Source organism: Conger conger, chromosome 2, assembly GCF_963514075.1.
Source record: "Conger conger chromosome 2, fConCon1.1, whole genome shotgun sequence".
NCBI classification, from domain to species: domain Eukaryota; kingdom Metazoa; phylum Chordata; class Actinopteri; order Anguilliformes; family Congridae; genus Conger; species Conger conger.
This window is the reverse complement of record NC_083761.1, coordinates 87,584,285-87,612,013: the sequence shown is the minus strand read 5'-3', so window position 1 is coordinate 87,612,013 and position 27,729 is coordinate 87,584,285. Positions and strand designations below refer to the sequence as shown.

Sequence of the window (27,729 nt, the reverse complement as noted above, 5' to 3'; positions counted from 1 at the left end):
TGTGTGTGTGTGTGTGTGTCCTGGTTTGATGTCAATATCAAAAGATTAAACACTAAACAATATCAACGTTCTAATGCTTTATTGTCATTTTGGGAAAATCTGATAACACATGAATCTATATTAAACACAAAGCCTTCATCTGTATTGAACACAAATCAAAGAAAATTGCATTCAAACAGCAATATTACTACTATTGTGATTATTATTATTATTATGATTATTAGACTATAAATCAAACAAAGGATTACATGAAAATCCAAAACATTAAAATGTTAAGAGAAATATCTAATTATCAAGGTCTGATTAAGAAAAAGAAAAACTGATTATTATACTACAACTACACTTTTTCTGTTAGGGAAAATGCATTCAGTCAGCACTTAGGTATTTAATACATTTATTTTTTCAAGTGCTGTAGCCTATCCACTTAGAGTTATGATGTGTTGTGTGTTCAGAGATGCTCTTCTGCAAACCACTGTTTTAATGTGTGGTTATTTGCGTTACTGTCACCTTCCTGTTAGCTTTGACCAGTCTGGCCCTTCCCCTTTGACCTCTCTTCTTAACAATGCGTTTCTGCTCACAGATCAGCCACTCACTGGATGATCTCATGAATAAGATTTATTTTTGTTTTTTGCACTATTGTCTTCACTTTCAATGTTCCTGTATGGGGAATCTGTCTCGTCTTGCAGTTTCCCTTGTTTAAATGTATAAAAAACAGCTCCTTGGCGTGAGGGGTCTGAAGTGTAGCTAATGATGAATTTAGATTTTAAATGTTTGAGAAATTTAAAAAATTTCAATTTGAACTGAAAATCTGCCAGTGTACGTCTCATCTCCGCAGAGATCTGTGGGTCATTGAACCAAGGCTGGGCCTCCTCTTTGAAGCTGAGGTCCTGAGCTACAGAGATGTTTTGCATTGCCCTGAACTCTTCAGAAGCCAGGCACTCAAACAGGTTTGAGAGGTACAGCTCCTCCTTCTTCAGAGAGGTGAAGTTGAAGATGCAGACACGGTCAATGGTTGGATCACCGAGAACTGCATTCAGCTCAGGTCCAGGTGGCACAATGTCACAATGCTTCAGAAGATTGATGTAGCTTTCCAGCACCCCTACTTCAGACTCTTTATCATCAAGCCATTTTTCCATCTTGTCAGGAGTGAATGATGACTCATCGATGAATTTCAGAGTGGCCACCAGTTTCTCTTCCCCCTCTGTCCCATCCCGGATAGCTGGCAGAAGTTTGCTCAGATTATTCTGGACGGTGTCTTTGTAAGTGGCCAATATGTTTTTGAATTTGACCAGGTTCTCTTTTAAATCGGTGACCTTAATGGCCTCACATCGTTGTATGGCGTCGTCAGCTCTCATTTGGGCCTTGTGTAACTGGCCCATCCTGACTTCCAAAAGTGTCACCAGATTTTCACTGATCTTGGTGACCAGCTGGGCTGCGCATTGGTCCAGGTTTGTCAGAGGATAGAGCCAGACCTTCACAGGCACCGCTTTACTCCCATCCCCTATTAGCTCCGGGAGCTTTTTGTACAACTGCACAGCTTCCTCATAAGTGGTGGGGTTGTTCTCCAGCGCTAAATTGCTGTGGAACGTGCAGCTGAACTTCTTCACCTTCTTCATCTCCTTGTCTGTCAGCTTCAATTTTCCCAAACTGCTGATATCAACTTTAGGGATCTTAATGGTGGACGAATCCAGGTTCCCCTGAATAACTTTCTTGTCCTCCTCATTTGACGCCATCTGGTCGAAGACCATGAAGACCTCACCCCCATACAGTACTGCTGTCACCACATGGGTGGCACTCTTCTTGTCAAACACTTCGGGGTATATCACTTTGCCCACCTGGGTCATAGTCAGCTGCTTGAACTGAGTCGTTTGTTTGTAGTGCATTGTGGCCCTGCACTGTCGCATGGAGGACAATGTGTCATTCAGGTAGCTGCCCGACCCCCCCACCCCCACCAGCCCTGCCAGGAAGCTTGCTGTCAGCGAGGCACTGACATCCATCAGCTGGGTCTTCTCACTGAGAGAGTCACATGTGCTAACATCAACACGCGTGAGGGGCTGTGGTTTCACATCAACATCTTTTCTGATGGCTTCTTGATCCCACAGTAAGACTCCTAACACAGAGGACATTTCAGTCATTTATCAATAACATTACCATCAAAGTGTTTTCATTCATTTCTAATGAATGAATAATAATATATTCATTGTACAGTATATACACATACTTAAACAAATAAGCAAACTTCAGGTTGTCAGCTTGGAGACATTTGCTGAACAGAGTCAGTTATGTTATTGAAACAAAAGCAATTAAGATGTCTGGATTTCAGCAAATTTATATTGATACCAGCGAAAAGAGGGAAAAGCTGTCAGTACTATGATATATCTGACAGAAAGATCTTTCGGGGTGGCCTGTTGTGTAGTGGTTAGGGTACATGACTGGGACCTGCAAGGTCAGTGGTTTGATCCCTGGTGTAGCCAAAATAAGATCGACACAGCCGTTGGGCCCTTGAGCAAGGCCCTTAACCCTGCATTGCTCCAGGGAAGGATTGTCTCCTGCTTAGTCTAATCAACTGTAAGTCACTCTGGATAAGATGTAATTAATGGAATGTAATGCTAAATCTCCATTTTAGAAATGGTTCTTAATTAAAACTTGAAAAAAAACTTGTTTACCGAGACTTAAGGTAATCTGTAGCTGACCTTAAATTTCACTGAGGGAAATTTTAGTTTTGTGTTTTATGCAACACTTAATGGATTTTAAAGGATTACTTTAAACATTACATTACCTGAGATAAAGGTGTGTTTAACAGGTACATTAGCTAGGATAAAGGTGTGTTTAACAGGTACATTACCTGAGATAAAGGTGCGTTTAACAGGTACATTACCTGAGATAAAGGTGCGTTTAACAGATACATTACCTGAGATAAAGGTATGTTTAACAGGTACATTACCTGGAATAAAGGTGTGTTTAACAGGTACATTACCTGAGATAAAGGTGTGTTTAACAGGTACATTACCTGGGATAAAGTTGTGTTTAACAGGTACATTACCTGGGATAAAGGTGTGTTTAACAGGTACATTACCTGGGATAAAGGTGTGTTTGACTGGTACATTACCTGGGATATAGGTGTGTTTAACAGGGACATTACCTGGGGTATAGCTGTGTTTAATAGGTACATTACCTGGGATAAAGGTGTGTTTAATAGGTACATTACCTGGGATAAAGGTGTGTTTAATAGGTACATTACCTGGGATAAAGGTGTGTTTAACATGTACATTACCTGGGATAAAGGTGTGTTTAACAGGTACATTACCTGGGATAAAGGTGTGTTTAACAGGTACATTACCTGGGATAAAGGTGTGTTTAACAGGTACATTACCTGGGATAAAGGTGTGTTTAACAGGTACATTACCTGGGATAAAGGTGCGTTTAACAGGTACATTACCTGGGATAAAGGTGTGTTTAACAGGTACATTACCTGGGATATAGGTGTGTTTAACAGGTACATTACCTGGGATAAAGGTGTGTTTAACAGGTACATTACCTGGGATAAAGGTGTGTTTAACAGGTACATTACCTGCAGTAAAGGTGTGTTTAACAGGTACATTACCTGGGATAAAGGTGTGTTTAACAGGTACATTACCTGGGATAAAGGTGTGTTTAACAGGTACATTACCTGCAGTAAAGGAGTGTTTAACAGGTACATTACCTGGGATAAAGGTGTGTTTAACAGGTACATTACCTGCAGTAAAGGTGTGTTTAACAGGTACATTACCTGGGATAAAGGTGTCGTTGCGACAGTCATACAGCATGCCAGGATGCAGGGGCCGTCCAAGGGCTGCAATTTCAATAGTCTCTGCATCCATGACTGTGAAGAATACAATTTGCCCTTGGCTTTTTCATACAATACAGGAGCAGCAAACCAGGACTATTAGACAAAGCCAACAAGGGAAAACAAACTCCCAAACATACAATTCATTACCACAAGCAAACCAATGCACATAGGAGCCTTGTGCATTGTGTCTTCTACATTTCCAACATTGTTTATTTTACTCAGAGCTTGAAAACAAGTTATGTGATGCCTAAAATGAAGATGATTCTTATGTTCTTATGGCTATGCTATGAATTTCCATGTGGGAAAATGCATCCACAGAGATAACCATATATGACACAGAGACACACACACGCACACACAGACACGCATATACACACACACACTCACATACACACACACACTCGCACACACACACACAAATATACACAGACACACAGACACACACACTCATGCACTCACATATACATATACACATACACACAGGCACACACACGCATACACACACACACTCATGCACTCACACACACCTATACATATAGACACATGCACTCACACACACAGAAGAATCTGACCTGTGATGCTCAGATGAATGTCCCTCGTGTCTGATTTTCTCCGCTTGTTTAAATAAAATACAGATCCTGCAACACACACTTCTGCTCTCATGGGAACCTGTAAAACAAAACAAAAATTAAGTGAAGAAGACATTTCATTTCCCTGAGCTATTACCTTAAACCCGATGAACCAGGTTGTGGGAATAAAATGCCATTAATCTCTAACCCTTTCAATAAAGACGTTGCCATTAAAAAACCTCTCAATGGAGCCTCAATAATGAATTAGGAAACATCTCCCCGCTTTGCTTGAATTTTTGCAATATTTCCAAATACAAAACATCCACATATCTTTCTGTCCAGACACATGAATTATCACTCATCCCTGGACATGGTTCTGCTTCATCTGCATTGCTGTTTCTCACCTTCACCTGCCCCCGCCACCACAAACAGCCATACCTGAGTCCTTCCTGTTCGCTGGCTCTGGAACGTGGACTGTGTCACTCTGTTAACAAACCCGCTTATTCTGCCATCTCACTGTGTCACTCTGTTAACAAACCCGCTTATTCTGCCGTCTCCGCGCTTGGTTCTGATTGCCTGATCTGTGACACATCCCAGCTAATGTACCTGATAAACACGCCTATATCTCAGGTAATGTACCTGATAAACACGCCTATATATCAGGTAATGTACCTGATGAACACGCCTATATCTCAGGTAATGTACCTCAGTCTGCACTTTTAGATCTGCACCTGCACACAGACGCACGCACTCACACACACACATGCACACACAGATGCACACACACACACACACTCATGCACTCACACACACATATACACATACACACATGCGCACACAGATGCACACACACACACACACATACGCACACACACACACACACACACACATATACACACACGCACACACTCACGCGCACACGCGCACACTCACACACACGCACGCACGCTCGCACACACACACACACGCTCGCACGCACACACACAGACACACACAGATGCACACGCACAGACACACACGCGCGAGCGCGCGTTTTAGATTTGCACCTCCTCCTCAGAGACTTACCTCTGCTCTGCTCCCTCATTTCTGGCATACTTCTGTTTCATTAACCATTTGACATCTGACTTCTTGGGTAAGTTTAGTGTTTAAAATCAGGTCCCCTTTCCCTTGTGAAGGAGATCTGGATCTCAATGGAGTATTCTTGGTCAAATAAAGGTTAACTTTACTTACCTTTAAGTACCTGTACATACCTGTACATACAATCATGCAGATACAGGTCAGGAGCTTTAGTTAATGTTCACATCAACCATCAGAATAGAAAAACCTGGTTGAGACGGGTGCGTGGGGGTTGGACCTAAAATGTACGACTCAGACAACAAAGATGTGAATAAAGTCCCGTCAGGGGTTTAAGGTATTGTCCAATGAGCGTAGTCAAAAACAAGCAAAATTCATACACAATAAACCCAGCCAAAAGAAAAGTACAGTACCGATTAAGAAGGTGGTCTCGAAATTGGTAAACCATGCAAAAAGTCCAGTAACCAGGAAAGCTGCAGACAGACGGCAGGCTGGCAGGCTCAGAGTCAAAGGCAGTGGAAGAGTCAAGGCCGAAATCCGCTCCAGGGGGCAAGACAGCAGGCAAGAGTTTGTGGTACAGGCAGGCAGTGGTCAACAAAACAGAAGTCAATAACGATGGTCAATAAACAGGCTTGGATCTTAACGGGTCGCCAACGTCTTGGAAAACCGCTCAAAAGGACACTGAAAAACAGGAGGCAAGAATTTTGCAAAGATATGAGCTTTATGCAGGTGTAGACAGGTGCAGACAATAGCTTGAGAGCAGCATGCGAATGGAAATCAGGTGTGGAGGATTGACCAGTTAACAAGATAATTAGTAATCGTTAGTAATAAACCTATCCTGCCCTTGAGTTACTAAATTAGTAAATGACATGCACAAGAAACGTAAGGTAAACATGAATACATGATTAAAATTTTAGTATTACCCAATCCTGATCTAGCGTTAGTAGATTAGTAAGAAGATGAGGGAAAATGAAAGGAATGCAAGACACAAAAAAGTGTATGCTAATCAATGACCAGAACAACATAAGAAATAAAACAACAACATAACAACATAAATCATGACATCACAAGTTTGCAAACTGTGACATGAATAAACTATATAATGTGACATGAATAAATTATGAAACGTGACATGACAAGACTAGAAAATACATCGTAACACGAACTAAACATGAAACATAACATGACATGAAAATGAAACGTAACAAAAAATGAAACATAAAAACGTGGCAAGACTAGACTAATATAATATGTGACATGAAAATGAAATAACTAAGACAATAAGTAAACATGAAACATGACATGACAAGCATAAAACGTGACAATATCATATTGGAATGGCATTTGCTTTTGTAGAGGGGATCAGTCAGCCTCCACACCAGTGCCAGTCAGGCCCCAGTCAGCCCACAGACAGGCCTACAGATAGCACCAACTCCAGCCTCACAGACAGGCCCACAGAGACCCAACGCCAGCCTCACAGACAGGCCCACAGAGACCCAATGCCAGCCTCACAGACAGGCCCACAGATAGCACCAACGCCAGCCTCACAGACAGGCCCACAGAGACCCAATGTCAGCCTCACAGACAGGCCCACAGAGAGCCAACGCCAGCCTCACAGACAGGCCCACAGATAGCACCAACGCCAGCCTCACAGAGAGCCTCCATGCAGTGCAGGGATAGAGGAGGAAGAAGCCCATGCCCTAATAAGCAAGAGAGGAGCTTAGTAGAACGTGTCTCTTGACAGGGACTGGGTTTGATTTTCACATTGGTAGGGACAGGGGAGGTTCGGAGGGGATGTAACCCCCACTGGAAGCTGAGGCATTTTGCATAGACTTCTGACCACCATTTCATTTCATCTAGAGCTTTCATTTATAGATAATTAAAAGTCAATTTGCAATTGCTGCTCATCAATATACTCAAAATAATAGTTTCATTCAACAAACATAGGCTAACTGTTACCCATACCATTAAGCCAGCTCCCGCAATATTTAATAGTTTGTTGCCGGAGATCAGAAACCATTAAAAAAAATTCTGAATGAATTAATTTTTGAATGAACATGAAACACGACAGTGGTATATTTGTTGGTGCCAGACGGGCTGGTTTGAGTACCTCAGAGACTGCTGATCTCCTGGGATTTTCACACACAACAGTCTCTAGAGTTTACCTAGAATGGTGTGAAAAACAAAAAACATCCAGTGAGCAGCAGTTCTGCAGACGGAAATGCCTTGTTAATGAGAGAGGTCAGAGGAGAAGGGCCAGACTGGTCAAAGCTGACGGGAAGGTGACAGTAACGCAAATAACAACACATTACAACAGTGGTATGCAGAAGAGCATCTCTGAACACACAATGCATCATAATTAAGTGTATAGGCTACAACAACAGATGAGCAATAAGTCTAAAAATTAAGTCGACTAAATACCTAAAAATTGCTCACTAAGCGTATATACAGTATTTACCCAAACCCAGTGGTTCCCATTCTGGGTAGGCTGGATTCTGTTCTAACCACAGTTGCAATCCCAGATTTTTATTTTATTTTCGTTTTGTCTTAATAATTTTTTCTTAAGGTTTTATTTACCCTCTTAAGCCACATTAAGTCAGAAATGACTGAAAACTCCAGTTTGATGTCCATGTTGTGCTCATTCTGCTATAGTGCAAATAATTACATAAAAAGAGGATAAAAATGTATTTTACTGATCAAATTAAAGACTGGGGTGAATCAAAAGGCTCCTAAATGGTGAAATGGCCATTCAAACTTTACAGAAATGGTATGTCCAGACTGGAACAAACCAAATTAGGAGTCTATTAATTCACCTCATTCATCAACATTTTGTTACCCTTTTCATGTTCATGTACAATATAGCACAATAAGCACAGCATATTGTTGTTTATTCTTCATGCCACGCATAGCTATTTCAGACATGATATGTGTGAAGAGGGAAAATAATTCCTCTAGACATGAAAAGCAGATAAAGTAAAACTAACAGCCTGTTAAAATTCTGTGGTTGGAACAAAAAACCCCATACACTGGGGCCCCCCAGGACCAAGGTTGGGAACTTTATGAAGCAATGAGCAATTATCAAGGACCACAAATGCATGTGACACCTGCATGTCCTGTTCACTGAGCTCTGACTGCAGTTCTCGGGCTGGCCAGCGGAGGGCGCTGTGGTTCCACAGTAATTGTACCATACAGGTGCATTGTACAATAAAGTGAATACCCATAACCATAAGAAGTGCGGAATGTTCAAGGAATGTAGAAGATTACACAGTTCATATTCAATAGTCTAGAGTATCGATAACAGGGCAAACAGCCATGGCAAAGATAATCCAAAACGTGTTCATGGTCACAGGCAAAAGTTTGGTAACTCAGAATCAGGAAACAATGAACAGGTGAAACGAATGATGAGCAGAAAACAGGACAAGCAAAGTAGGAGCAAAGTAAAAAAGCAGAACGGCACGGTGGTAGAATGACTTCTCTGTGGATGTCAGAAGTCTCTGACCTCTTTCAAACACAGACTGAAGACTCAACTCTCACCACCATGATTTGCCTTGTATATGCCATAGACTATAATGGCACTTATATAGTTATAAATAGATATTGTTGTGTTTTATATTAGCTATTGTATTGTTGTACTCAGGGTATTCTAGCTGCCAACTGTGGTATGCTAGTTTGTAAGTTGATGTATTCTTCAAGGGTCATTTCCTAAGTGGCTTGTAATGTTGTAATGAGGAACCAGAATGGAAAACAGGCATGAACATGCAGCTCGACCACCAGGTGCTCGTAGTGACGATGTACTTCTCCAGGCTTGGGTCTCTGGAGCAGAAAGCAAGAACAGACATCCCCCAGGAAGCAGGTCTATGGGTGCAATCATAGGACCGGAGAGGAGGCAGGGAGCAGGTGGCAGGGAGCAGGCTGACATGATGACCTGGTAGAGTCATACCAAAATCTGTCTCTCTCTCTCCTAAAATAGCCTGGTGCGGCTGACTTATATATGTTCAGGATCGGGGTTCTCTACCAGGGGCTGATGACTAGGAGTGTAGTTCTGGGGTCGCCGGGTTTCCCTGGTACGTCTCACAATGTCGATCCCTCAGGCGTGAATCCACGTGGATGGCCAGGTCAATCAGTCCGTCCAGACTAGAGGGCAGCTCACAGGTGGTCAGTTCATCGTGTATTCGATCAGGCAGACCGCTGTAGAACGCGGCATTTGTAACGCAATGTGGTATCAACCAGCCGAGGTCGCCAAAGTCTGGAACTCGATGGCCAAAGTCTTTGTCGTCGCCCAGGATGCGGATGAGTTGGCGAGTGGCAGCTGGTCCAGAAGCAGTGTGGACTGAGACCCTGGGCCTCTGCCTGCCAGCAGGGGGAGCACTTCTAAGGGTGCAGCAAAAACAATCCCAACGAGTACATGTACTGCATATGCAAATGTGTGATGTAGATACACCTGCTGAAAAGTAGGTTTTGAAACTGCTGGTAACTGGTTGACCAGTTCAGACCAGCTCCCAGCTTGACATGGTTTAGCTGGTTGACTAGTTCAGACCAGCTCCCAGCTCAACATGGTTTAGCTGGTCGACCAGTTCAGACCAGCTCCCAGCTCAACATGGTTTAGCTGGTTGACTAGTTCAGACCAGCTCCCAGCTCAACATGGTTTAGCTGGTCGACCAGTTCAGACCAGCTCCCAGCTCAACATGGTTTAGCTGGTTGACCAGTTCAGACCAGCTCCCAGCTGAACATGGCTTAGCTGGTTGACCAGTTCAGACCAGCTCCCAGCTTGACATGGTTTAGCTGGTTGACCAGTTCAGACCAGCTCCCAGCTCGACATGGTTTAGCTGGTTGACCAGTTCAGACCAGCTCCCAGCTCAACATGGTTTAGCTGGTTGACCAGTTCAGACCAGCTCCCAGCTCAACATGGTTTAGCTGGTCGACCAGTTCAGACCAGCTCCCAGCTCAACATGGTTTAGCTGGTCGACCAGTTCAGACCAGCTCCCAGCTCAACATGGTTTAGCTGGTCGACCAGTTCAGACCAGCTCCCAGCTCAACATGGTTTAGCTGGTTGACCAGTTCAGACCAGCTCCCAGCTCAACATGGTTTAGCTGGTTGACCAGTTCAGACCAGCTCCCAGCTCAACATGGTTTAGCTGGTTGACCAGTTCAGACCAGCTCCCAGCTTGACATGGTTTGACCAGCTCACGCTATGTTATGAAACAGCTGGGAGCTGGTAATTCAAGCTGGTCATAGCTGGGTTTTACACTAGGGTAGACCAATACATATTCCTTTACTGTATGTGTGCTATATGTATGAACAAAAAACAATGTATATTTGTTTTTCCAATTCAAAAAGAATTAGCAGTGGGCTACTACTAGCAGCTAAACCTCTTGAATAATTATTTCATCCTCCTCTGTGAAGCTGAATTGTTGAGCTAAAGAGATCTATTCCCTTTTCCTGAACCCATCAGCTGGCAATTTCCAGCTGGTCAAGCTGGGATTTACACGGGTGAACCAATACACAGTCCTTCACTGTATGTATGAACAAAAAACAACATATATTTATTTGAAAAATTATTATTTTAGTTAGGCATTTGGCATTAGTATAATTACTGTGGTGTGACTGCCAGAGGTGAGTGCCAGCGTACGTTAACCACTCTGGCAGTGACAAGACATGTTTTGCATTTAGATGCTTTCCCCCAGGTGTGGTTCCTGAATTAATTAATTAATTCTGATGTTTGTGTGAAAATGCTGGGCAGACCAGTTTCTGTTCCAGGTTTGTAACATCCTCGGGGCAATGTGATAAATCACTGTTTAAGAGTGAAGGTAGCCTTGCAGTTTAAATGAGGCTGCGTACGTGTGTGTGTGTGTGTGTGTGTGTATGTCCTGGTTTGATGTCAATATCAAAAGATTAAACACTAAACAAGATCAACGTTCTAATGCTTTATTGCCATTTTGGGAAAATCTGATAACACATGAATCAATATTAAACACAAAACATTCATCTGTATTGAACACAAATCAATTATGATTATTACTATTATCATTCATTCATTCATCCATCCATCCATTATCCTAACCTGCTTATCCTGAACAGGGTCGCAGGGGGGCTGGAGCCTATCTCAGCATACACTGGGCGAAAGGCAGGAATACACCCTGGACAGGTCGCCAGTCCATCACAGGGCACACACACCATTCACTCACACACTCATACCTACAGGCAATTTAGACTCTCCAATCAGCCTAACCTGCATGTCTTTGGACTGTGGGAGGAAACCGGAGTACCCGGAGGAAACCCACGCAAACACGGGGAGAACATGCAAACTCCACACAGAGAGGGCCTGTCCAACGGGGATTCGAACCCAGGGCCTCTTTGCTGTGAGGCGATTATTTCTATTATGATCACTATAATATAAATCAAACTAAAAATGACATGGAAATCAGAAAACATTAAAATGTTAAGAGAAATATCAAATTATCAAGGTCTGACTATGAAACAGAAAAACGGATTATTATACTATACTATAAAAGGCATTTTTTTATGTTAGAGAAAATACACTCAGTAAGCACTTAGGTATTTATTAGACTTCTTTTTTTAGATTTCTACTGCTGTAGCCTATCCACTTAGAGTTATGATGCGCTGTGTGTTCAGAGATGCTCTTCTGTATATCACAGCTATAATGTTGTGTGGTTATATACCAGCAAAGTAGCAAAGTGGTTAAGGTACATGACTGGGAACCGCAAGGTCGGTGGTTTGATTCCCGGTGTAGCCACAATAAGATCTGCACAGCCATTGGGCCCTTGAGCAAGGCCCTTAACCCTGCATTGCTCCAGGAGAGGATTGTCTCCTGCTTAGTTTAATCAACTGTACATCGCTCTGGACAAGAGCATCTGCCAAATGCCATTGATGTAGGAAGACAAAAGATGAAAACGCAGGGGACTTTCAGAGACAGAAAAACACTGACCATGACAATTAGTCTTGTCATGTCAGCAATTTGCATTTGCTTCTTCTGTTCAGCTGTGTCTTGTTAGTTCTGATCTTTTTTCCATTCTGTCTCATGTATGTATAACCCTCTTGTTTCATGTTTCAGTGCTCAGTCTTGAGTTTCTTTTGACTTCTGTTGCAAGGTCTCATGGTTTTCCAGCTTATGAGTTTACATGTTCCTGTGCTTGATTGTGCTTGATTGTGCTGTTTGATTGTGTTTGTTCTCAGTAAAGTTTCATTCCTTTTGCCATCCTATCCCTGACTCTGCCTGGTTCTCTGCACTTGGGTCCACGCCCCAGCCCATATACCTCACACCCCTAGTATTTGCATTCTTAATCATTCCCGAAATGGCCAAAATTGCCTTGTCATAACTACCTGGTTTGCAATCTCGTGCAGAACTACAGACATTCAACCATGCTGCACCACCAGCATTGTCTCATGATGGTCTGTCTACCACAGACCACTCCTAACATGAATTCATTCATTCATTCATTCATTATCCTAACCCGCTTATCCTGAACAGGGTCCGTACCCCCTCCACTCCTAACAATGCAGCAAAAACAATCCCAATGAATACATGAAGGTAAGTTATGTAACTGTGACCTTTCCGGACAGAATCTGGGACAGATGTCTATTCTGGGACATGTACTGTGTATGCAAATGTGTGATGTAGATACATGCCCTGCTGAAAAAGAAACGGCTCATGTTTGGTTTAGAAACCGCTGGTAACTGGTTGACCAGTTCAGACCAGCTCCCAGCTCGACATGGTTTAGCTGGTTGACCAGTTCAGACCAGCTCCCAGCTCAACGTGGTTTAGCTGGTTGACCAGTTCAGACCAGCTCCCAGCTCGACATGGTTTAGCTGGTTGACCAGTTCAGACCAGCTCCCAGCTCGACATGGTTTAGCTGGTTGACCAGTTCAGACCAGCTCCCAGCTCGACATGGTTTAGCTGGTTGACCAGTTCAGACCAGCTCCCAGCTCGACATTGTTTAGCTGGTTGACCAGTTCAGACCAGCTCCCAGCTCAACATGGTTTAGCTGGTTGACCAGTTCAGACCAGCTCCCAGCTCAACATGGTTTGACCAGCTCACGCTATGTTATGAAACAGCTGGGAGCTGGTAATTCAAGCTGGTCATAGCTGGGTTTTACACTAGGGTAGACCAATACATATTCCTTTACTGTATGTGTGCTATATGTATGAACAAAAAACAATGTATATTTGTTTTTCCAATTCAAAAAGAATTAGCAGTGGGCTACTACTAGCAGCTAAACCTCTTGAATAATTATTTCATCCTCCTCTGTGAAGCTGAATTGTTGAGCTAAAGAGATCTATTCCCTTTTCCTGAACCCATCAGCTGGCAATTTCCAGCTGGTCAAGCTGGGATTTACATGGGTGAACCAATACACAGTCCTTCACTGTATGTATGAACAAAAAACAACATATATTTATTTGAAAAATTATTATTTTAGTTAGGCATTTGGCATTAGTATAATTACTGTGGTGTGACTGCCAGAGGTGAGTGCCAGCGTACGTTAACCACTCTGGCAGTGACAAGACATGTTTTGCATTTAGATGCTTTCCCCCAGGTGTGGTTCCTGAATTAATTAATTAATTCTGATGTTTGTGTGAAAATGCTGGGCAGACCAGTTTCTGTTCCAGGTTTGTAACATCCTCGGGGCAATGTGATAAATCACTGTTTAAGAGTGAAGGTAGCCTTGCAGTTTAAATGAGGCTGCGTACGTGTGTGTGTGTGTGTGTGTGTGTATGTCCTGGTTTGATGTCAATATCAAAAGATTAAACACTAAACAAGATCAACGTTCTAATGCTTTATTGCCATTTTGGGAAAATCTGATAACACATGAATCAATATTAAACACAAAACATTCATCTGTATTGAACACAAATCAATTATGATTATTACTATTATCATTCATTCATTCATCCATCCATCCATTATCCTAACCTGCTTATCCTGAACAGGGTCGCAGGGGGGCTGGAGCCTATCTCAGCATACACTGGGCGAAAGGCAGGAATACACCCTGGACAGGTCGCCAGTCCATCACAGGGCACACACACCATTCACTCACACACTCATACCTACAGGCAATTTAGACTCTCCAATCAGCCTAACCTGCATGTCTTTGGACTGTGGGAGGAAACCGGAGTACCCGGAGGAAACCCACGCAAACACGGGGAGAACATGCAAACTCCACACAGAGAGGGCCTGTCCAACGGGGATTCGAACCCAGGGCCTCTTTGCTGTGAGGCGATTATTTCTATTATGATCACTATAATATAAATCAAACTAAAAATGACATGGAAATCAGAAAACATTAAAATGTTAAGAGAAATATCAAATTATCAAGGTCTGACTATGAAACAGAAAAACGGATTATTATACTATACTATAAAAGGCATTTTTTTATGTTAGAGAAAATACACTCAGTAAGCACTTAGGTATTTATTAGACTTCTTTTTTTAGATTTCTACTGCTGTAGCCTATCCACTTAGAGTTATGATGCGCTGTGTGTTCAGAGATGCTCTTCTGTATATCACAGCTATAATGTTGTGTGGTTATATACCAGCAAAGTAGCAAAGTGGTTAAGGTACATGACTGGGAACCGCAAGGTCGGTGGTTTGATTCCCGGTGTAGCCACAATAAGATCTGCACAGCCATTGGGCCCTTGAGCAAGGCCCTTAACCCTGCATTGCTCCAGGAGAGGATTGTCTCCTGCTTAGTTTAATCAACTGTACATCGCTCTGGACAAGAGCATCTGCCAAATGCCATTGATGTAGGAAGACAAAAGATGAAAACGCAGGGGACTTTCAGAGACAGAAAAACACTGACCATGACAATTAGTCTTGTCATGTCAGCAATTTGCATTTGCTTCTTCTGTTCAGCTGTGTCTTGTTAGTTCTGATCTTTTTTCCATTCTGTCTCATGTATGTATAACCCTCTTGTTTCATGTTTCAGTGCTCAGTCTTGAGTTTCTTTTGACTTCTGTTGCAAGGTCTCATGGTTTTCCAGCTTATGAGTTTACATGTTCCTGTGCTTGATTGTGCTTGATTGTGCTGTTTGATTGTGTTTGTTCTCAGTAAAGTTTCATTCCTTTTGCCATCCTATCCCTGACTCTGCCTGGTTCTCTGCACTTGGGTCCACGCCCCAGCCCATATACCTCACACCCCTAGTATTTGCATTCTTAATCATTCCCGAAATGGCCAAAATTGCCTTGTCATAACTACCTGGTTTGCAATCTCGTGCAGAACTACAGACATTCAACCATGCTGCACCACCAGCATTGTCTCATGATGGTCTGTCTACCACAGACCACTCCTAACATGAATTCATTCATTCATTCATTCATTATCCTAACCCGCTTATCCTGAACAGGGTCCGTACCCCCTCCACTCCTAACAATGCAGCAAAAACAATCCCAATGAATACATGAAGGTAAGTTATGTAACTGTGACCTTTCCGGACAGAATCTGGGACAGATGTCTATTCTGGGACATGTACTGTGTATGCAAATGTGTGATGTAGATACATGCCCTGCTGAAAAAGAAACGGCTCATGTTTGGTTTAGAAACCGCTGGTAACTGGTTGACCAGTTCAGACCAGCTCCCAGCTCGACATGGTTTAGCTGGTTGACCAGTTCAGACCAGCTCCCAGCTCAACGTGGTTTAGCTGGTTGACCAGTTCAGACCAGCTCCCAGCTCGACATGGTTTAGCTGGTTGACCAGTTCAGACCAGCTCCCAGCTCGACATGGTTTAGCTGGTTGACCAGTTCAGACCAGCTCCCAGCTCGACATGGTTTAGCTGGTTGACCAGTTCAGACCAGCTCCCAGCTCGACATTGTTTAGCTGGTTGACCAGTTCAGACCAGCTCCCAGCTCAACATGGTTTAGCTGGTTGACCAGTTCAGACCAGCTCCCAGCTCAACATGGTTTGACCAGCTCACGCTATGTTATGAAACAGCTGGGAGCTGGTAATTCAAGCTGGTCATAGCTGGGTTTTACACTAGGGTAGACCAATACATATTCCTTTACTGTATGTGTGCTATATGTATGAACAAAAAACAATGTATATTTGTTTTTCCAATTCAAAAAGAATTAGCAGTGGGCTACTACTAGCAGCTAAACCTCTTGAATAATTATTTCATCCTCCTCTGTGAAGCTGAATTGTTGAGCTAAAGAGATCTATTCCCTTTTCCTGAACCCATCAGCTGGCAATTTCCAGCTGGTCAAGCTGGGATTTACACGGGTGAACCAATACACAGTCCTTCACTGTATGTATGAACAAAAAACAACATATATTTATTTGAAAAATTATTATTTTAGTTAGGCATTTGGCATTAGTATAATTACTGTGGTGTGACTGCCAGAGGTGAGTGCCAGCGTACGTTAACCACTCTGGCAGTGACAAGACATGTTTTGCATTCAGATGCTTTCCCCCGGGTGTGGTTCCTGAATTAATGAAGTAATTGATTCTCAAGAATTCTGATGGTTGTCTGAAAATTCTTAGAAGAGCAGTTTCAGTTCCTGGTTTGTAACATCCTCGGGGCAATGTGATGAATCACTGTTTTAAGAGTGAAGGTAGCCTTGCAGTTTAAATGAGGCTGCGTACCTGTGTGTGTGTGTGTGTGTGTGTGTGTGCTGGTTTGATGTCAATATCAAAAGATAAAACACTGAACAATATCAACGTTCTAATGCTTTATTGCCATTTTTTATTTGCCATTGCGTTGTGTGTTCAGAGATGCTCTTCTGTATATCACTGCTGTAATATTGTGTGGTTATATACCAGCAAAGTAGCGTAGTGATTAAGGTACATGACTGGGAACCGCAAGGTCAGTGGTTTGATTCCTGGTGTAGCCACAATAAGAGCCGCGCAGCCATTGGGCCCTTGAGCAAGGCCCTTAACCCTGCTTTGATCCAGGAGAGGATTGTCTCCTGCTTAGTTTAATCAACTGTACATCGCTCTGGACAAGAGCATCTGCCAAATGCCATTGATGTAGGAAGACAAAAGATGAAAACGCAGGGGACTTTCAGAGACAGAAAAACACAGACCATGACAATTAGTCTTGTCAGCAATTAGCATTTGCTTCTTCTGTTCAGCTGTGTCTTGTTAGTTCTGATCTTTTTTCCATTCTGTCTCTTGTATGTATAACCCTCTTGTTTCATGTTTCAGTGCTCAGTCTTGAGTTTCTTTTGACTGCTGTTGCAAGGTCTCATGGTTTAGCAGCTTATGAGTTTACATGTTCTTGTGCTTGATTGTGCTTGATTGTGCTGTTTGATTGTGTTTGTTCTCAGTAAAGTTTCATTCCTTTTGCCATCCTATCCCTGACTCTGCCTGGTTCTCTGCACTTGGGTCCACGCCCCAGCCCACACACCTCACACCCCTAGTATTTGCATTCTTAATCTTTCCCAAAATGGCCAAAATTGCCTTGTCATAACTACCTAGTTCGCCATCTCGTGCAGAACTACAGACATTCAACCATGCTGCACCACCAGCATTGTCTCATGATGGTCTGTCTACCACAGACCACTCCTAACACGAATTAATTCATTCCTTCATTCATTATCCTAACCCGCTTATCCTGAACAGGGTCCGTGCTGCCTCCACTCCTAACAATGCAGCAAAAACAATCCCAATGAATACATGAAGGTAAGTTGTGCAACTGTGACCTTTCCAGACAGAATCTGGGACAGATGTATATTCTGGGACAACCAGTTCGGAACCGCTGGTAGCTGGTTGACCAGTTCAGACCACCAGGGTATACCAATACATATTCCTTTACTGTGTGTGTGCTATATGTATGAACAAAAAACAAAAAAACATTTCTAATATAAAAAGAATTGGCAGTGGGCTACAACTAGCAACTAAACTTGTTGAATAATTATTTCAGGCATTAGTTAAATAACTGTGGTGTGACTGCCAGAGGTGAGTGCCAGCGTACGTTAACCACTCTGGCAGTGACAAGACATGTTTTGCATTCAGATGCTTTCCCCCAGGTGTGGTTCCTGAATTCATGAAATAATTCTGATGTTTGTGTGAAAATGCTGGGCAGGCCAGTTTCTGTTCCAGGTTTGTAACATCCTCGGGGCAATGTGATAAATCACTGTTTAAAGAGTGATGGTTGCCTTGCTGTTTAAATGAGGCGGCGTACGTGTGTGTGTGTGTGTGTGTGTGTGTGTGTGTGCTGGTTTGATGTCAATATCAAAAGATAAAACACTAAACAATATCAACGTTCTAATGCTTTATTGCCATTTTGGGAAAATCTGATAACACATGAATCAATATTAAACACAAAGCCTTCATCTGTATTGAACAAGTCAAAGAAAACTGCATTTAAACCGCAATATTACTACTATTTTGATTATGATTATTGCTATTTTGATTATTATACTATAAATCAATTAAAAGATCACTTCAAAGGAAATCTTTGACATTAAAAAGTTAAGAGAAATATCTGATTATCAAGCTCCGATTATGAAAAAGAAAAACTGATTATTATACTACAAAAGGCAATTTTAAGGAAATTATTTGCATGTGCAAAAGGGAAGTCAAGTCAAGTTTATTTGTATAGCACATTTCATACACAAGGCAATTCAAAGTGCTTTACATAAACAAAAATTATGACAGAGGAAAACAGCATAGGGGGAGAAAAAGAGCATAGAGACAATAAAAAATATAAAAAAGTGTAAAAGTAGTGCATTTTAGCGTCAGAGTGCAGTAGTTTAGCAGCAGTTAAAGGCAGAGGTAAACATAAAGGTTTTTAGTCTATTTTTAAAAATAAGTAGAGTTGGGGCAGATCTAAGATCTTCCGAGAGTTTATTCCAGTTATTCCAGTTATTCCAGTGGCAGAATGCAGCTTTCCCATGTTTTGTTTTGATCCTAGAAACAGCTAGTAGATCGGTCCCTGATGACCTAAGGGCTCTAGAGGGTTCATAGTGTAGAAGCAATTCAGAGATGTATTTTGGGCCTAAACCGTTAAGTGATTTATAGACCAGTAACAGTATTTTAAAGTCTATTCTATGACACACTGGTAGCCAATGCAGGGACCTGAGAACTGGTGTAATGTGTTCAGCTTTCTTAGTCCTTGTTAGAACTCTAGCAGCAGCGTTCTGAATGAGCTGTAGTTGTCTCAGTGCTTTTTTGGGAAGGCCTGAGAAAAGACTATTACAGTAGTCTAACCTACTACAAATGAAGGTATGAATTAGTTTCTCTAGGTCTTGTTTGGACATATAGCCTCTAATTCTTGCAATATTTTTAAGATGATAAAATGCAGATTTTCTTATAGACTTGATGTGGGAGTTAAAATTTAGATCAGAGTCAATAATAACGCCAAGATTTTTGACTTGATTTTTTGGCTTAAGAGATAAGGACTCAAGGTGTACAGTAACTTTAAGCCTTTCTTCTTTGGCACCGAAGACAATTATCTCTGTTTTATCTTTGTTTAGTTGGAGGAAATTCTGGCACATCCAGTCATTTATTTGGTCAATGCACTGACACAGTGAGTCTATAGGAGCATAGTCACCTGATGAGAGAGTTATGTATAGTTGGGTGTCATCTGCATAATTATGGTAAGCTATTTTGTTTTTTTCCATAATTAGGCCTAGTGGGAGCATATAAAGGTTGAATAAAACAGGTCCTAAAATAGATCCTTGGGGTACCCCACATGTCATACTAGTTTGGTCAGATGTGTAGTTGCCAATGGAAACAAAGTAGTTCCTGTCTTCCAGATTGGACCTGAACCACTCTAAGACCGTGCCCGATAGCCCAACCCAGTTTTCCAGTCTGTCCAGTAGTATTAAGTGGTCAACAGTATCAAAGGCAGCGCTAAGATCCAGTAACACTAGAATTGAAGTTTTGCCTGAGTCAGTGTTCATACTAATGTCGTTTATAACCTTAGTGAGCGCCGTTTCGGTGCTGTGATGGGGTCGAAAACCTGACTGGAGTTTATCTAGGACATCGTTTGAGCTTAAGAAGTTGTCAAGTTGTTGGTAGACAGCTTTTTCAATTACTTTGCTTATAAAGGGAAGATTTGATATTGGTCTGTAGTTGCTAATTACAGAAGTGTCAAGGCTACGTTTTTTTAGTAGGGGTTTAATAACTGCAGTTTTCAAGGACTTTGGAAAAATGCCAGTTAGGAGGGAGCTATTAACTATTTGCAGTAAGTCGGTCGCCAAGCAGCTGTAAACACTTTTAACAAAGCTTGTTGGCAGGGTGTCAAGGCAACACGATGATGACTTAAGGCCTTGTACAGGTTCCTCAAGAGTTTTGTGGTCGATGGCACTAAACTGGGTCATGCTTATTGAGCTACTTTTCTGCAGGTGCAGTGGTGTTACATCTTTTTTTAATGTGGAACCACTAATACTTTGTCTGATGTTTTTAATTTTATCTCTAAAGAAGACAGCAAACTCATTGCATTTGACAGTGGAAAGAAATTCAGGAGCTGTTTGTGGCGGGGGGTTAATCAGCCTATCAACAGTGGCGAATAGAGTGCGAGCATCATTAATGTTTTTGTTAATAATGTCAGAGAAGAAGGATTGTCTGGAACTTTTCAATTCTAGATTATAGGAGTGAAGACTTTCTTTGTAGATGCCATCGATAATGTTTAGTTTTTCCGCCATTTACGCTCAGCTTTTCTACACTCTTTTTTTCTTGGTCTTTACGGAAGCAGCATTCCTCCACAGTGCTTTTTTCTTACCAGAGATTGATTTCACCCTAACAGGTGCAACAATATCAATAACATTCAAGATTTTTTAATTGAAATTGTCTAGGAGATCATTAACAGAGGCTGAGGAGAAGGTAGGTGTCAGGGAAATAGTCTCCATAAACAGCGCACTGGTACTCTCATTAATGTGTCGCTTTTTAATGGTTTGCGATTTAATAAGAGTGTCAGGGGTGATCTTCATTTCAAGAAAGATGCGGAGATGGTCAGACAGAGCGACATCAATAGCCGATACAAACGATGACTTAAAACCCCTTGTGATAAATAAATCCAGTGTATGGCCCCGGTTGTGGGTGGGCCCTGAGACGTGCTGTGACAGACCAAATGTGTCAAGTAAGTTATTCAGTTCTTTGGCATTGTTATCATTGGGGTTGTCTATGTGAATGTTGAAATCTCCTGCAATAGATATACAGTCATGTTCCATGGAGATTATGGACAGTAGTTCAGCAAATTCATCAAAGAAGCTATTAGAGTACTTTGGTGGTCTGTATATAATCAGGAGTAAAACATTTCAGAACAGCAGCAAGATATTCGAACGAGGAGAAGTCTCCAAATGATACATGCTTACATTGAAACACGTCTAAAAAGATAACAGCTACTCCCCCCCCTTTCTTATCAACTCTGGGGGCATCAATGAAACTAAAATTTGGCGGAGCTGACTCAGTCAGAACAGTCACTCTGTTATTCAGATCAAGCCAGGTTTCAGTGAGGAACATGATATCCAATTTATGGCTAGTAATCAGGTCACTGATTAGGAGAGATTTATTTGACAGTGATCTCACATTGAGCAGTGTAGCTTTTATAATTTTAGTGTCAGGATTTTGTGACGCCTGCTTTTCAGGCTGTCCCTGGGGAATAGATATTAGGCTTGATTTAAAAACGGAACGGTCCAGGTGGCACAATGTCACAGCTCTTTAGACTCTTGATGTAGCTTTCCAGCACCCCTACTTCAGACTCTTTATCATCAAGCCATTTTCTCATCTTGTCAGGAGTGAATGATGACTCATCGATGAATTTCAGAGTGGCCACCAGTTTCTCTTCCCCCTCTGTCCCATCCCGGATAGCTGGCAGAAGTTTGCTCAGATTATTCTGGAGGGTGTCTTTGTAAGTGGCCAATCTGTTTTTGAATTTGACCAGGTTCTCTGTTAAATATGTGACCTTAATGGCCTCACATCGTTGTATGACATCGTCGGCTCTCATTTGGGCCTTGTGTAACTGGCCCATCCTGACTTCCAAAAGTGTCACCAGATCCACACTGATCTTGGTGACCAGCTGGGCTGCTCTTCTGTCCAGTTTTGTAAGAGGATAGAGCCAGACCTTCACAGGCACCGCTTTACTCCCATCCCCCATCAGCTCCGGGAGCTTTTTGTACAACTGCACGGCCTCCTCATAAGTGGTGGGGTTGTTCTCCAGCGCTAAATCGCCGTGGAACGTGCAGCTGAACTTCTGCACCTTCTTCATCTCCTTGTCTGTCAGCTTCAATTTTCCCGAACTGCTGATATCAACTTTAGGGATCTTAATGGTGGACGAATCCCCTGAATAACTTTCTTGTCCTCCTCATCTGGTTGAAGACCATTGTAAGCCAGTCATAAGTAACATTTGGTCTCATGCACTGGTCAGCTTGCTGACTTCCCCCTCCTGGAGCATACATTGTTAGCCCCCACCGTTGGCACACATGCCTGTGGGGGAGAGCTAGAGAAGGATTCTTAGAGGCGCCTTCTTGGGCCCTGGGGGCCCCCTTTTCTCACATTCCAGAACAGGAATATTGGAGATTTTATAAAGATGTTTCATGATAATCCCAGGTCAGAACATAGTAATGTTTGGTGTTATTCTGATTGGTTCAGTGCGACTGGTGTAATGGTCTAGTTTTTGCAACAGTCTACCTTTGATAGCATAACCATTCAGGAGCCGAGGGGAAACTGGGCAAAAGTTGTCTCTGTAGAAGCCATGTGTTTTAGCCCCCTGCCTGGTGGGCCTGGCTGTAAATTATAGATGGGTGACTCACTTTTAGGGTCAAGAACTAAGGCCTGGATTTCGGAGATAAGGAGAAGAAACCAAACAGTCTGGGATGTCTCCTTTCCTTTCATTCACCCAAATCAGGTTTATCCAAAAGGTATATTACCATGAGAGGCACAAAGACATATTTACAGCATAATGCAGTTATCATGAAAACTCCCAACTACAGCATTCATAGATATGATGGGGCGGCCTGTAGCATGGTGGTTAAGGTCAGGAAGGGCTGCCATTTGTGAGGGGCCTGAGAGCTGGGGTTTCAATGTTGTTTAGACTACCTGTTGGGGAGTTAAGATGTATGAGTGGTCCAAGGCCAGTTGGGTCATGGGAAAAGAATCATCCCGAACATTGGTGACCTCCCTGTGACCCCATACCTGGTCACTTCCAAGGGGGAAGACTCCGGACAATGCCACAGTGCCCTCATTTGGGCGCTGCTGTCATTACACCGGTGACTGCTCTCTTGGATTAAATATTCAGAACTGCTATTAAGATAGTAAATAGACCCGGTAACACCTTGAAAACATTGCCCATGTGATCCTTGTATTATTGCATTAAGTCTTAGGTAATGGTAACAGGAATTGCATGTAAAATGGATAATCAGGAGGGAAGTTTCATGATAACTGCAACATAATAAAACATAAGGGTAATCTGTTTGGTATGGATGTGATCTGATAAAATCAAGGAATCGGATGAGATACATTTCATACCAAATGGAATTTAATAAACTATAGTTTCAGTATCCCAAGGGAAAACCTACACGTCCTCTCCTGGTAATCATCTCATTTTCCCTACTCAACAACCCCCAATGGTGGGGGTCTAAATTCCAGATTTGACCACCCCTCCGGGTTGATTTATGGCACTGCCGCCTGGTTCCAAACGTATGATTTGGCATAAAAGCAAGGGAGACAGACCAATCTGGGAAGATCGTATTCGACTTCCCACACAACATGTCTTGTGTATGTATGTATGTATGTATGTATGTGTAGCAGTGGAAGATCATATTCGACTTCCCACACAGCATATTGTACGTGTATGTAAGTATCAGGAAGATCGTATTCGACTTTCCATACGGCATATTCTATACTCCGTGTTTGTGTGTAGTCCAAGCAGGCTAGGTATGATTATTTACTCTATCTCTATTCTTAATTTGTGTATTTCATACTTGATTGTGATATTCTAAAGCTAATAACCTACCTGTCTGCGAATAAACTATTTTGTTTGGAACTTGCGTGATCTCCATGACTCTAATTCATCTTGTACCTTTTCAGCCTAAGTTACAACTGAAATACTCAGGGGGAAATGGTGGCCGAAGACCGACCGATCGGCGGGGCGGTACACCTGTGGTAGTTCTAAGCTGTGCGGCCAGCAATTTCTGTCCCTTAAAGGGTCGGGTGACGCACGGCTCTTGTGATTTGGTGCGAAGGGAACCCTTGGGCGTTACGGCGCTGGTTCCTGCCAAATTAGCTCTAAGGAGCCCAGTTAATGCTACGCCAACCTGGGCTCGCAACTATCATGGCAGGTTTGCATGTATTGTGTTGACTGGACCCGCAGCCTCTGAGTTCTCCACCGAACTGAGATTTCAGCAGTAATGCTAATCCCGGGAGCATCTATTGAGTAATGGTGGCGCAGGTACAAGTCGAATGTAATCACTCCCGAGGTCCGCGTAAGTTGCAAACCCAAATTTCTAAATTATATTTTAAATGGAGTCAGATAAACGAGTAAAAAAATAGTAACCACTAAGCGTACAATACGGCCCCGTTTGAGAACGGAGAATATTAAGAATTGTACTGATCCGTTTCTGGCCAGCTATAAGCGGGATATGGGGCAGGTCAATCCATATCCGACCCATGGCAACGGACCCAGTATATTCTTAAACATAATTGTGCTCTGTTCTTGTACGGAGGATAATAATTAACCCAACTAATGTTCTCCCAGCAACGCCAGAAGGACAAGCACGCAAAACCCCCGTCGGCCCCCGCTAATTTCCGTCATTGGGTTAGCTGTGGGGTTTTACACCATGAAGACCTCACCCCCATACAGTACTCCTGTCACCACATGGGTGGCACTCTTCTGGTCAAACACTTCGGGGTATATCACTTTGCCCAGCTGGGTCATAGTCAGCTGCTTGAACTCAGTCATTTGTTTGTAGTACATTGTGGCCCTGCACTGTCGCATGGAGGACAATGTGTCCTTCAGGTAGCTGCCTGACCCCCCCACCTTCACCAGCCCTGCCAGGAAGCTTGCTACCAGGGAGGCACTGATCTCCATCAGCTGGGTCTTCTCACTGAGGGAGTCACGTGTGCTAACATCAACATGCGTGAGGGGCTGTGGTTTCACATCAACATCTTTTCTGATGGCTTCTTGATCCCACAGTGAGACTCCTAACACAGAGGACATTTCAGTCATTTATCAATAACATTATCATTATCAAGTGTTTTCATTTATTTCTAATGAATGAATAATAATAATATATTCATTGTACAGTATATGCACATACTTAAACAAATAAGCAAACTTCGGGTTGTCAGCTTGGAGGCATTTCTCTAGATTTCAGGGACAGCGTCTCGCTGCTGTTATATCAATGAAATGGTCCAAGGTGGGCGGCCTGTAGCGTAGTGATTAAGGTGCATGACTGGGACACGCAAGGTTGGTGGTTCAATCCCCGGTGTAGCCACAATAAGATCCGCACAGCCGTTGGGCCCTTGAGCAAGGCCCTTAACCCTGCATTGCTCCAGGGGAGGACTGTCTCCTGCTTAGTCTAATCAACTGTAAGTCGCTCTGGATAAGAGCATCTGCCAAATGCCAATAATGTAATGTAATCAAGACGCAGCGCATCTTTGCTGGGCTATGTTGAGGCAACACCTCTCTGTTGATATATATTCAAGACGCAGGGCCCCTACCAGAGAAATATTGGAACTGGGCATGAATATTGGTTTTGGGGTCATACTCTAATGTCAATTTTATTTGGAAAGGCAAACGTTTGGTGGTTAGATATCTTTCTCAGGGACACTTCGACGGGGGGTTGAACTTCAGGACTTTTTACATATCAGATCGATACAGACGACGCTAAGCTGAAGTGGTAGACTGCTATTCATTATATTGCCTCAGCATGTTTATGTGCTTCAGTTAAGAATTGGATAATTCAGTGTGTCATATTTGGCTATCTCTGTGGATATGTTTTTGCACATGTAAATTCAGAGCATAACCATAACAACATGTCGATCATCTTTATTTTAGTGTAATGAACAATGTTGGCAATGTAGAAGACAATGCACAAGGCTCCTATGTTTGCTAAGCTTGCTTAGAGCAGGGGTGGCCAACCCAGGGCTGGGGACCCCAGCACACCCTGTGGCTCTCCAGAACCAGGAGTGAGGACCCCAGCACACCCTGCGGCTCTCCAGGACCAGGAGTGAGGTCCCCAGCACACCCCTGTTTTAAAGCATAGGCCCACCTCATTCTGTGCTTCAACGCATGTTAAATACAAATGACTGAATTAGTTATTGGAATGAATTAAGGCAGGATTAGGTGGTTGGAAGGAAAGCCTCCATACATGGCCCTCTGTGACAGTGAGTTTGAGGTTGATGCATGAACATTGATGTGTCTGTCCCTGCAGGTTTAGCACAGGCTTTTTTTAGTACAGGAACAAAATCGAAAGCAGCAAACATCCACTTTGAACTTAGGGAGGAAATAAAAAAGGACTGGGAAAGTGAAAAAAGGGCCAAAAGGTCTTGTACAAGGTTGGGTGAATTCAGGTAATTTGGAACAGGGCATTCAGGTAATTTGGGACAGGGCATTCAGGTAATTTGGGACAGGGCATTCAGGTAATTTGGGACAGGGCAGACTCAGAAACTGCATTTACAAAGAAGTGTCCCAAATGACCTGAATTCACTCTACCCTCTCCCTCAAGGAAATGAACTCGTGAAGCAATGAGCAATTATCTCAACAAAACTTTCAGAAATCAAGGACCACAAATGCATGTGACACCTGCATGTCCTGTTCACTGAGCTCTGACTGCAGTTATCAGTTTGGCCAGCAGAGGGCACTGTGGCTCCACAGTAATTGTACCATGCAGGTGTATTGTACAAAAGTGCATCCCCATAACCATAAGTGCGCAAACAAACGATTCCATGTCCTAGAGTGGTCACACAGATAAAAACCTGAACCCTTGCTGAATAATCAGATAAACTGACCGAGTAGCAATACCACAGTCTTGACAACCTGAACACTAAGAATAGTAAAATAATTAAACCCAAGTGCGATCATTACATATAGCATACACATAGCGTACATGGCTCATTATTGCAGTGAGAGGAGGGAGAGGTGCAGATGAGTTTTCAGCCATCTATGCTGCACTCAAACTGACACAGAGGACCGATGATATGAAGCAGCTTCGTACAGGTGGATCTGCCTTATCCTAAAGGATTGGCCACAAAGCTGAGAACCAAACTCTGTTTTGAAGTGATGACCTGATGAAAGATGTAATCTGAGAGAAAGAAAGAGATAGAGAGAGATTTGGTTGTGTGGATGCAGATTTAAAACAATAAATAA

The 27,729-nt window shown here is 42.7% G+C and overlaps 2 protein-coding genes across 2 annotated transcripts; both read right to left on the bottom strand.

The window, feature by feature from the left end:
* Positions 1-64: 64 nt before the first annotated feature.
* LOC133122755 (stonustoxin subunit beta-like) lies at positions 65-4,956 on the bottom strand. The gene is made up of 4 exons (XM_061232904.1): positions 4,837-4,956; positions 4,402-4,498; positions 3,770-3,862; positions 65-2,110 (listed from the first exon to the last, which is right to left on the bottom strand). Exons 2-4 carry the CDS (start codon positions 4,490-4,492, stop codon positions 603-605), a joined length of 1,692 nt encoding a protein of 563 aa, XP_061088888.1. The 5' UTR covers positions 4,493-4,498; positions 4,837-4,956; the 3' UTR covers positions 65-602.
* A 4,544-nt stretch (positions 4,957-9,500) lies between these two features.
* Positions 9,501-25,587, bottom strand: LOC133121447 (stonustoxin subunit alpha-like). The gene is made up of 3 exons (XM_061230611.1): positions 25,196-25,587; positions 22,055-22,660; positions 9,501-9,822 (listed from the first exon to the last, which is right to left on the bottom strand). The coding sequence occupies exons 1-3, from the start codon at positions 25,585-25,587 to the stop codon at positions 9,501-9,503; spliced, it is 1,320 nt and encodes a 439-aa protein (XP_061086595.1).
* Positions 25,588-27,729: the final 2,142 nt, after the last annotated feature.

Bases quoted from the DNA above. Each gene is read 5' to 3' on its own strand.
- LOC133122755 (XM_061232904.1), bottom strand. From the start codon at position 4,492: ATGAGAGCAGAAGTGTGTGTTGCAGGATCTGTATTTTATTTAAACAAG. The intron at 3,863-4,401 runs GTCAGATTCTTC...TATTCTTCACAG, and splicing joins CATTCATCTGAGCATCACAG to TCATGGATGCAGAGACTATT. The intron at 2,111-3,769 runs GTAATGTACCTG...CCTCTGTGTTAG, and splicing joins CAACGACACCTTTATCCCAG to GAGTCTTACTGTGGGATCAA.
- LOC133121447 (XM_061230611.1), bottom strand. From the start codon at position 25,587: ATGACTGAAATGTCCTCTGTGTTAGGAGTCTCACTGTGGGATCAAGAA. The intron at 22,661-25,195 runs GTAAAACCCCAC...TGATATCAGCAG, and splicing joins GGGGGTGAGGTCTTCATGGT to TTCGGGAAAATTGAAGCTGA. The intron at 9,823-22,054 runs GTTCCGTTTTTA...CCCTGCTGGCAG, and splicing joins GACATTGTGCCACCTGGACC to GCAGAGGCCCAGGGTCTCAG.